Genomic DNA, 11,584 nt, shown 5'->3' on the forward strand with positions numbered 1-11,584 from the left:
CTTTTGGTGAGAGAGTGGACCAAGGCGCAGCGGGTGATGAATACATGATGAATTTATTTCCACAAAGACGGTAAAACTCTTACACAAACTACAAAACAATAAACGACGTAGACAGACCTGAACTTAAGAACTTACATATACACGAAGAACGCATGAACAGGTACAGACTACACGAACGAACGAACGAACGAACGAACGAACGAACGAACGAACGAACGAACGAACGAACGAACGAACGAACGAACGAACGAACGAACGAACGAACGAACACAGTCCCGTGTGGTAGACACGGACACAGGAACAATCACCCACAAACAAACAGTGAGAACAGCCTACCTTAATATGGTTCTCAATCAGAGGAAACGTCAAACACCTGCCTCTAATTGAGAACCATATCAGGCAACACATTTAACCCAACATAGAAACACATAACATAGAATGCCCACCCCAACTCACGCCCTGACCAACTAAACACATACAAAAACAAGGAAAACAGGTCAGGAACGTGACATCAACGATAAGTTATAGATTTTCTCTTAGTGCTAGAATTCAACAAAATATATATACTGCTCTCTGACTGCTCACAGCTACCAAGAATGCTGTTCTGAATTGGTTTGTTTAATAATAGGGTCAACTTCAACAATGAAAGGTCCACAGAAACTGGAGCTGCAACAACTTCAATGACCAGTTCATTTTAAAACTGAAATAGTCATCCCTGAACTACTAGGTACAATTTTGTGTGATTTTTTGAAGTGTATGTTTCTATTTCTTTTGTTTCTTCTTTAAAGTTTAGCAAAGTACACAGTGATACTGTATGCTTTCTTTTATTCAGAATAGACCTGTATCAGAACGACTGGTGAGTTACACCATCTGCCTTTCCTCCAACCTGACTCTTAGATAGTCTTTTCTGTAGCGGATGAGGGTCTAACACCTGTTGGAGTTGGTGGATTAATGGCAGCAGTGGATCCTTACTCTGTGCACTGTATTCTCACCTCTTTGACGCTATCCCTTGAAGCTCCATCTCTCTTCCTCTCCCCTTTCCCCAGGCTCTCAGGCTCGGTCTCCAGAAGAGAGATTGTCCTCTGGTGGGGACAGGAAGAAATGGGAGCCCGCACCCATTCTCTCCGTAGCTCAGCAGACCATAGAGGAGACGTGTATCAGGACCGCTGGTGAATAAACTACATGCATGCATCCCAGGACAATATCTCCTACATCCACACTATATCTTACATGTATCCTAATGGCTGTCTGTTTGTGTTGTAGAGCAGACAGTGGGCGAGGTCATTCGGATGGACGATGTCCCCAGAAAAGCGTTTCTCAGCTGCTGGGGAACGTCGGCATCTGTGAAGAGAAACTCACCGGTGAGTCCTTCATTTACCCACCAACACACACACTCACTACCACCATACACATCCAGTACAGACTCCACGCCTAAGTATTAACGACTAATGATTCTGATTGGTTCCCAAGACAACCTTAAGCGAATGGCTGAGATGGGTGGTGTGAGTGGAACTAAGCAAGTGATGCGCCCAGAGCCAAGCCCACCTGCTGTGGCACCTGTTATTCAGAACACAGAGGCCAAAGGTCAGGAAGTGGGGGCGACCTTAGTAGAAGTGACAGGTCAGGAGAAGAGGCAGACTATGTTAGAAGAGATGCTGAAGACGCCACCCAAACCTATAGAGAGAGCGGGTGAGTGGGTTACGTACTGTACAGGTTATCAGTTACTGACACACTTTATCCAGAGACATACAGGCAGTGGAATATATCAGCCCATCTAAATCACTCAGGCAGATGTTCTGGTGTTCTTTCCAGATCCAGCAGACTTGGAGTGAGTGGTCCTGGAAGAGGGCCAAAAGCGGGCTGCAAATCCCCCAGCTGGCGTAGAGCAGGCATGGAAACAGGCCCTGCTGCTGACGTGAGGGTTTACTGCCTCCACTGGAGCGACATGACATACATCTAATCCAAGTATATGCCTATTCCTAGTGACCTAATGTGATTTTCATTGACATTATTAACATTGGATTAAAAACCTCTAGACTAAAATGTGACTTGAACTGTAATGAAGTTTAGCCATTTTCTTGGATTATTTAGGACATGTTCATGAAAGTCAATTATAAAGAATTATGTCTTGCAAAACCAGCCTTATGAATACAGAATTCCTAATGGATACTTGCGTTGTATTTTGTGTGTGACTTCCCTATTAGGCCACCAGAGGGCAGAGTAACACCAGCAGAAACGAAGGAGGTTGGAGAGAGGGCAGAGAAACAACCCAAATCGTCAGGTAAACTGAGAGAGACACTGCTACAACTAGACTGCCTTTTCGGTGAAGCTGGTGTCCCATGCTCAGCTGCCTTTTCCTCTTTCTTTCTCTTTCCCTCCCTCCGTCTAGCTATTGTGCCAGTGTGTGAGGAACCTCTGTTTGTGAAGCTGTGCTCCTCGCCGGCCCACCGTCGTACTGCAACTCTGGTTCTTATGTCAGCCCAGTCGTCCATGGAGAACTCGTCCTCCTCTCTGGCCTCACGCTCTCGCTCTGTCTCTCCGCTCCGCTCCAAACACCACAACGCCCTCTTCATCAGCCTCTCCGCGGGCCAGTTCGACGCCAACAACCCCAAGGTGAATAACAACACTTCTCCTCATGGAGACTGGGGATAATAACTAAAGAGAGTGGATGGATGTGGAATTATAAAGGAAATATTATGAATAACGAAGTAATAACATTCTCATAGTCGCACTAATATTGTAACCCTGTCCCTGAACATCCTTCTATAATAGTACACAATCACAACACAAGTAACAAGCATATTTCCTCCATAAAATGAATAAATGAAATGGCTCATTTCTATCAGCCAGTATCATATATAAATCACAATTTACATTTTAGTCATTCAGCCGACTCTCTTATCCAGAACGACTTATAGGAGCAATTAGGGCTAAGTGCCTTGCTTAAGGGCACAATGACTGATTTTTCAACTAGTCGGCTTGGGGAGTCGAACCAGCGACCTCTCAGTTACTGGCCCAATGCTCTTAACCGCTAGGTTACTTGCCGCTCCCGTAAGTAAGTAGCCTTGTACGAACCTTGACTTGTGCGAGCCAGAACGACTCGTAGGATCAGTCTCCTGTTTCGGTAGCGTGAGGCAGCTTGAAGCTACAAGTACACCCTCTGGACAGGACGCTGGTCTATCCCAGGGCCTTCCAGTCATATGAGATCTATTATTCTGTCCTCTACAGTGATGTGATGCACAGCTGTGGTAGATGTTCAGAAAATGTACTCGGACCTTTCTGACTGTGCCTGATGAAATGCGGAGGTTCTGTGGTATTTTTAGGCTCTGATTCAGTCTTTAATAATAAAGGGCTCTGGAATGGAGCCAGCCCCATTAATCACGTGTTCTGGAAGAGAGCCTGATGGGAGAGAGAGGACATTTATCTTCCTGCATCTTTCATAACCTCTACCGGGGAGAGGCCCAGGGAGAGACAGGCGAAGTTCCCTGTTATTTTTGTAGGGACTGTGTGTCTGTGCAGAGTTCCAACTTTGAACTGTGTGTGTGTGTGTGTGCCTGCACGCTCAGGTCCAGATCGGAGCCCTGCATGTGTGTTTTCAGCGATGGCTCTCCCTGGACACAGCGTTATTAATGCGATTCTTCCACATCCCTGATGTGTCATCATACCAGAGGCCACTCCACCGGCCTGCCTCACACACTCACTCACTCACGCATGCGCACACACACACACTCACATGCACACCCATGTCCTCAAACATGATCGGACCCATCATCTCAATTTCCGCCTAAAATGATGTCCCGGAAACTTGCCTTTTGTTTACAACGCCTTTCTAGTCAAATATCGCATATTGAGCAGCAACTGTCCTGATTTCGGGATTCTGATCCAGTAGTTAAAGGCATTTTTCACATATTACAATTCTATTCGGTTTCTTGAGCTTCTGGGCACCTGACCTGGCTGCACTACAACTTATTTAAGGCAACAACAAAAAAATCCTGGTGTAACAAAAAAAATCCTGGTGTAAACTTTTGAGTTATGAAAGTCTTGAGCTGGCGCTAAGAATTTGCATGTGTGATATTTAGTTAGTCACGGTGGGTGTATAGGAGTGTGACTTGCTGGCTGTGTGGTGTGTGTGTCCTCAGATGCTGCGGACCTGTTCTCTCCCAGACCTCAGCAGACTGTTCAGCTCATTAGAGGAGGCAGGAGGGGTCAACGGGGCTGTTGCCCCTGACAACGACAACAACAACAACCTGGAGATAGAGACAATGGAGGAAGAAGAGGCCAAGGAGGATGAACAATCAGAGAATGAGGAGTAAGACACTGCGACACACTTGCACTAGACACACACACAAACACCATGAGTATATGTTTGATACATAGACACTTAAGTTGACTTCTCTGTGTCATGAGGAACATGCTTTGTGCAGTATGAAACCATGTGTACAATGAAGCTGTGAGTAATATGACCTGTGTTCTCTGTGTGTATCAGGATGATGACCTGAGGGAGCTAAGGGCTTCCATGGAGAGACTCCTACAAGAGGAGCGCAGCGAGGAAGAGCAGAGGGATGATGAAGGTGGTGAGGTGGGCTCTGGGTCTTAACGGGAGCCCTCCAGAGGAAGAGGGAGGAGATTGCTTCAACGGCAACCCTGCTTTGGATGATGATGATGGTGATGATGATGACGATTCTGCTGAGTTAGGGTTAGGGAGGAGCTGAACGGGATGGCTGAGGATGATGAGGAGGAGAGTTCTAATGGGAATCCAGGTGATGAAGAGGCAGGACACACACTCACCAACGGACTGGAAGAAGAGGCACATCACAGCAGTGAGAGCCAGCTCCATGAAGAATGGAAGAAGAGGAGCACCACAGCAGTGAGAGCCAGCTCCATGAAGAATGGAAGAAGAGGAGCACCACAGCAGTGAGAGCCAGCTCCATGAAGAATGGAAGAAGAGGCACATCACAGCAGTGAGAGCCAGCTCCATGAAGAATGGAAGAAGAGGAGCACCACGGCAGTGAGAGCCAGCTCCATGAAGAATGGAAGAAGAGGAGCACCACGGCAGTGAGAGCCAGCTCCATGAAGAATGGAAGAAGAGGAGCACCACGGCAGTGAGAGCCAGCTCCATGAAGAATGGAAGAAGAGGAGCACCACGGCAGTGAGAGCCAGCTCCATGAAGAATGGAAGAAGAGGAGCACCACGGCAGTGAGAGCCAGCTCCATGAAGAATGGAAGAAGAGGAGCACCACGGCAGTGAGAGCCAGCTCCATGAAGAATGGAAGAAGAGGAGCACCACAGCAGTGAGAGCCAGCTCCATGAAGAATGGAAGAAGAGGAGCACCACAGCAGTGAGAGCCAGCTCCATGAAGAATGGAAGAAGAGGAGCACCACAGCAGTGAGAGCCAGCTCCATGAAGAATGGAAGAAGAGGAGCACCACAGCAGTGAGAGCCAGCTCCATGAAGAATGGAAGAAGAGGAGCACCACAGCAGTGAGAGCCAGCTCCATGAAGAATGGAAGAAGAGGAGCACCACAGCAGTGAGAGCCAGCTCCATGAAGAATGGAAGAAGAGGAGCACCACAGCAGTGAGAGCCAGCTCCATGAAGAATGGAAGAAGAGGAGCACCACAGCAGTGAGAGCCAGCTCCATGAAGAATGGAAGAAGAGGAGCACCACAGCAGTGAGAGCCAGCTCCATGAAGAATGGAAGAAGAGGAGCACCACAGCAGTGAGAGCCAGCTCCATGAAGAATGGAAGAAGAGGAGCACCACAGCAGTGAGAGCCAGCTCCATGAAGAATGGAAGAAGAGGAGCACCACAGCAGTGAGAGCCAGCTCCATGAAGAATGGAAGAAGAGGAGCACCACGGCAGTGAGAGCCAGCTCCATGAAGAATGGAAGAAGAGGAGCACCACAGCAGTGAGAGCCAGCTCCATGAAGAATGGAAGAAGAGGAGCACCACAGCAGTGAGAGCCAGCTCCATGAAGAATGGAAGAAGAGGAGCACCACAGCAGTGAGAGCCAGCTCCATGAAGAATGGAAGAAGAGGAGCACCACAGCAGTGAGAGCCAGCTCCATGAAGAATGGAAGAAGAGGAGCACCACAGCAGTGAGAGCCAGCTCCATGAAGAATGGAAGAAGAGGAGCACCACAGCAGTGAGAGCCAGCTCCATGAAGAATGGAAGAAGAGGAGCACCACAGCAGTGAGAGCCAGCTCCATGAAGAATGGAAGAAGAGGAGCACCACAGCAGTGAGAGCCAGCTCCATGAAGAATGGAAGAAGAGGAGCACCACAGCAGTGAGAGCCAGCTCCATGAAGAATGGAAGAAGAGGAGCACCACAGCAGTGAGAGCCAGCTCCATGAAGAATGGAAGAAGAGGAGCACCACAGCAGTGAGAGCCAGCTCCATGAAGAATGGAAGAAGAGGAGCACCACAGCAGTGAGAGCCAGCTCCATGAAGAATGGCAATCAGGTACATTTAGTAATCCTTCTTTTATCCACACGCACAATAGTTACAATGCACGCAGTCAGAACCAGATTGTCAATAGGCTTGTGTGTGTGTGAACACCAGACGACCGTGGTGAGGAGGAGGATGTTGAAGCTGAACAGCATCTACAGCCGTCTGGAGGAGCTGCGTTTGAACCTGGAGCAGGAGATAGGCTTTGAGAACTTTATAGAGGCCTACAACAAGATCAAGGTATGGATGGGACCTGCTTACCCTCTACCCTCATGATGTCATTTATGATCTATCGTCCAGAAATTACGGATGGTAATTGAATGTTCATGTCATTGTACCATTAAAGGCAATTCATGAGGTTGAGGATGAGAACATCGACATGTTACTGAACAACATGAGCACCAGCACCTGTACCCCAACATCCTTCACCTGGTCATGGCTGATGGAGCCTACCAAGAGGGTTAGTATCAGAGACCTTTTCTCTCTCTGTCTCTCTCCACTCTGCATCCCACCTTCACTTATTTGCCCTTTGTTTTGACAGATCTATTTTCCCTCATGTTTAAATCACAGGCATGCATGATGTGTTCTTCTATTAATTCTTGTGTTGAGCCAGTATGCTGAATGCCTCTAAAACAGGTTCTCCCACAGCTCTAGACTGTGTGAGAGAGCCACTAAACCCTTTAATCTAATCTGCCCAATCTGCTATTCTCTCCTAACGCCCCCACAGCTCTACCCAGTCACTTGGACTGTGGCGATGTGAAACACACCCTAAAGACCCCCCCCCCCCCCCCCCCCCCCACACACACACACACACATTCACACACACACACACACACACACAACCAGACTCCTGTGCCGAGTCAGCTGTCAAACACTGGGGAGGTGTAGGGGGGAAGAGTTTAATTTGTGTCTGACAGAACGGAACGGAACTCCCCCAGGACATGAGAGCAGAGGCTTCAGACAAAGCTCTCAATCTCTCTGGACTGTCTCTCTGCTCTCTGTGTTTTGTTCCCTCTTCTTACTCTTTGGATAAAATAAACACTTGTCTTTCTCTCCCTCCTTACCACGCTGTCTAGACTGTTCTGTCTAGACTTCCAGTGCTGGCCTGTTTGTCTCTAACAGCCTTGCTGTTCGATCCATTTTTATTTGATCTTATGTGTGCCTCAAGCCCTTTCATTTAGGCAATGAGAGCAGAGAGGGTAATGTTAATGGAGCTAGGCACAGGCAGGAGGGTGAAGCTGAAGGCTTCTGATTTCCAACGCTTTTACTCTGCTGCTTTAAACTTGTCTGTAATGGGAATTAGTCTAACCTGTCGCTGAAGATTCGAGCAACTTGTCTCCATTTATGCTTAAATGGTGATCCTGCTGAATGCTGTTGTATGGCTGTTTTGTGTTTTGCATGTGCCAGATTCAAGTGTATGATCTCTATCCCCCCTCTGTACTTTAGTGTTCAGGGTCAAAGGTCACTGGCTTGGGTTAATGGAAATGGCAATTTAGTAATATGACTGCGAAAGTGATGTGCTCAGTTTCTCGCCCATCCCGTTAAATGAAGAAAGATGATTTGACCTGTGACTCCTGGGCTCTGAGTGTACTCAACGACTCTCTCGGGCTACTGCAATCTAATGAATCTTTGGTTTTAACATGATCCCCATCTCTCTCTCCCCGTCCCCTCTTCCTCTTTGTCTTTTAGATAATGATGAAATTGGGATGTGTGTCCAAGCCGCTGGCAACCTTTGACAATCTACTAGCCATCCGATGTCTTCCGATGGTGCACTGCGTATGGTAGATGACTCTCTGCATGGAGGGTTGGGGCCATAGATGGATCTGAGAGGGATTGGAGCCTGGCCCAGGCACACTTGCATGATTGAATAGGCTAACTAGTACACTTGATGTCTGTTTTTCCTACTTCCACTTCCACTTCCAACACCTGACACTCTTGTCTAACTTAATGTTCATATAAAAGGGTATTATCAAGTAATACTTTCTGGTAACCAAAGTTAAATGGAAGGTTTCGTCAAACGTATATATCTTTATGTCTGTATCTGTTGGAATATATTCATAGACCAGTACTTAAAGGAACATAAAATAAAAAAATTACTTCATATTCATTATCTCCAGCATCACCCCAACATCAACATGTGAAAATTGCGCGTTTCTATGTTTTGGAGTAAAAACCGCAGAGGAAGATAGGTTTCCAATGATATCGTCAACCAATTAGTAGGCAATGCCTACTCATAATTGGTTAAAATCACACGATGTCATTGGAAACCCTGGTTTTCTATCTTTTTTACTACAAAACATAGAAATGTGCAATTTTCACATATGTTCAGGTTGGGGTGGTGCTGGAGATGATGCATATGAAGTTGAGCAATTTAGAAATGTACCTTTAATGGTTAATAGCACCATGTTAAATGGTCTGTTAAGGGTCTACTACAGCAACCTGGTCAAACAGGTGATTATACCTCCGAACGTCGGGTGCTCTTCACAACGTTGAGGTTAGGACCACCCGGTCACCATCCTCAGAATACAAACCAGGTCAACTTCTACATGCAAAACTTATTTTCAACCTTGTTAAGATTCCATAAAAACCAGATGGACCTCCTTTTCTTACTCACTTTTTCATACAGTAAAAGGTTAAAGATGGTGTCATTTTTTAAAACATTTCTTACCGGTTCCGTCCGTCTTCAGCTCAAAATGTAAGATTACATTTTGTGTGAGGATGTTGTGTAGCAGCTGCACCGGAGTGTTATGCGTGTGTGTTATGCGGTATGTCGTTAGATTGCTACTCTGAAGAGAATTGTAAAGATATAAATGAATGGTAATGATATTGATTTTAAAGCATTCTTATTTTATAAGAAAGCAAATCTTGTACATCTTTATAATATAAAAAATAAACGCTTAATCTTTTTATAATCTTTGTTGTGTGGACCTGTTTTTGTCTTGTCCGTCAGGGACTGGTGTGCAGCTGTGTTCAGAACATAGTGGGAGAACCCTAGTGTGGATTTCACCTGATCAGATATTCTCAGGCAGTTTACAAAGAACAGTATGCGACAGCTATGTTTCACAGGGAAACTAAATGCGTTGGATGTGGATATGAAATGGAGATCAGTGTACAAAACTACTGGCTTCTGTTAAGGAGTAATATGATACAGTATGCTGGCTAAATCACTCCCCATAGCTTCTTTTTCAAGTGCTTTTGAGATTATACTAGCCCCCCTTATTGTCCTATAAAAATGAGGATGCTGCTTCTAGTCTATATGTTGCTGTATACGGTATATTCAGAGCCATATCCTGGTAATGCTTAGAGAAGATCTCATGTCAAGTGTTATTGAAGTGTTGTGGTTGCCGGTTCACCTGCCTCATCTAAAGCCTATTATTTTAGTGTGTTGCTATAGGCCACCAAGTGCTAACAGTCAATATCTTGATAATGTGTGTGAAATGCTTGATAGTGTACGTGATGTAAACAGACTTCTCTACTTTCTTGGGGATCTGAATATTGACTGGTTTTCCTCAAGCTGCCTGCTAAAGAGGAAACTGCTCACTGTAACCAGTGCCTGTAATCTGGTTCAGGTTATTAATCAACCTAACAGGGTGTTTACAAACACTACAGGAACTATATCATCCACATGTATTGATTACATGTTACTAACACTGTAGAACTTTTCTCCAAATCTGTATCCATACCCATTGGATGCAGTGATCACAATATAGTGGCTATATCCAGGAAAGCTGTCACGGATCTCCCCAGTACTGCTGCTCACTCCGTTCACCAGTTCTGGAGGTCAATGTCACCGGCCTTCTAGGCGTCACTGAATTGGATCATTACCACCATCATTCCCATTCCCCCTGATTAGTATGTGTATAGTTTTGCCCTCTGTTCCCGTGTATTGTTATTACGGGTCTCGTGCCGTGTATTTATTGGAGGTTTACACCTCGCTCTTTTGTTTGGGTTACATCCCTGTGTTTTTATATATATGTGTGTGTTTGTTTTGGGCTTTGTCCCCGTCATTTTCATGACGTACTATATTTTGGTTAGGGAAATAAAAACAAATATTTTCTTATTCCTGCGCCTGTCTCCTATCATTATACAACATGACAGAAGCCAAGGTTCCAAAAGTTGGGCCTAAAGTAGTGTATATAAAAGATAATACAAAAGTATTTGCTGTGACTCTTATGTGGATGATGTTCAAATATTTGTTGGTCTGATGTGATTGATTATGAGTTTCCAGATGCTGCATTAATGAAATTGCTTTTTCCAATTATTGATGAACACCTGTTAAAACCCCCAAAGGTCGATGTCCGTGACCCCGCTGAAATCTAATTACCTTAAAAATCTGTCTGTTTAAACTAAAGATATGTTTTTTTTGCATTGAATACATCTCAATCCACCACATCCGCCTATGTAGCATTTCCGCATATGTGGTGAAAGGTGAAAAAGCTAGAGTGGTGTTTGTCAGACCGTGAGACATCCTGAAAATCGGTCTTCTCACAAAATCGTTTGTAGCGCCCAAACAGTTTTGGCGAAACACTAATATGACCCCTGTACAAAGGTGAGACTCTCCCGAACACGTACATGTTGTTTTGCTCTAGGACTCGAGAGACTCGTCTGAAGGTCCCATGGTACCAGTTGAAAAAATGTATGGAAGTACAGTACCAATCAAAAGTTTGGACACACCTACTCATTGCAGGGTTTTTATTTATTTTTACTATTTTCTACATTGTAGAATAATAGTGAAGGCAAAGCTGTCATCAAGGCAAAGGGTGGCTTTTTGAAGAAGCTCAAATACTGTATAAAATATATTTAGATTTGTTTACAACTTTTTTGATTACTACATGATTTCATATACAGTGGGGAGAACAAGTATTTGATACACTGCCGATTTTGCAGGTTTTCCTACTTACAAAGCATGTAGAGGTCTGTCATTTTTATCATAGATACACTTCAACTGTGAGAGACGGAATCTAAAACAAAAATCCAGAAAATCACATTGTATGATTTTTAAGTAATTAATTTGCATTTTATTGCATGACATAAGTATTTGATCACCTACCAACCAGTAAGAATTCCGGCTCTCACAGACCTGTTAGTTTTTCTTTAAGAAGCCCTCCTGTTCTCCACTCATTACCTGTATTAACTGCACCTGTTTGA

The 11,584-nt window shown here is 45.0% G+C and overlaps 1 protein-coding gene and 1 long non-coding RNA gene across 2 annotated transcripts; both read left to right on the forward strand.

The window, feature by feature from the left end:
- The first annotated feature begins 1,820 nt into the window (after positions 1–1,820).
- Positions 1,821–5,127, forward strand: LOC139578553 (serine/threonine-protein kinase Nek1-like). Its single transcript, XM_071406294.1, has 4 exons — positions 1,821–2,281; positions 2,390–2,613; positions 4,140–4,309; positions 4,487–5,127. The coding sequence occupies exons 2-4, from the start codon at positions 2,473–2,475 to the stop codon at positions 4,497–4,499; spliced, it is 324 nt and encodes a 107-aa protein (XP_071262395.1). The 5' UTR covers positions 1,821–2,281; positions 2,390–2,472; the 3' UTR covers positions 4,500–5,127.
- Positions 5,128–6,429: 1,302 nt separating this feature from the next.
- On the forward strand, positions 6,430–9,350 carry LOC139578554 (uncharacterized). The gene is made up of 3 exons (XR_011675571.1): positions 6,430–6,676; positions 6,783–6,896; positions 8,126–9,350. It is a non-coding gene; the product is annotated as an uncharacterized lncRNA (long non-coding RNA).
- Positions 9,351–11,584: the final 2,234 nt, after the last annotated feature.

The sequence above is a fragment of the Salvelinus alpinus genome, chromosome 6 (assembly GCF_045679555.1).
Source record: "Salvelinus alpinus chromosome 6, SLU_Salpinus.1, whole genome shotgun sequence".
Lineage (NCBI taxonomy): Eukaryota > Metazoa > Chordata > Actinopteri > Salmoniformes > Salmonidae > Salvelinus > Salvelinus alpinus.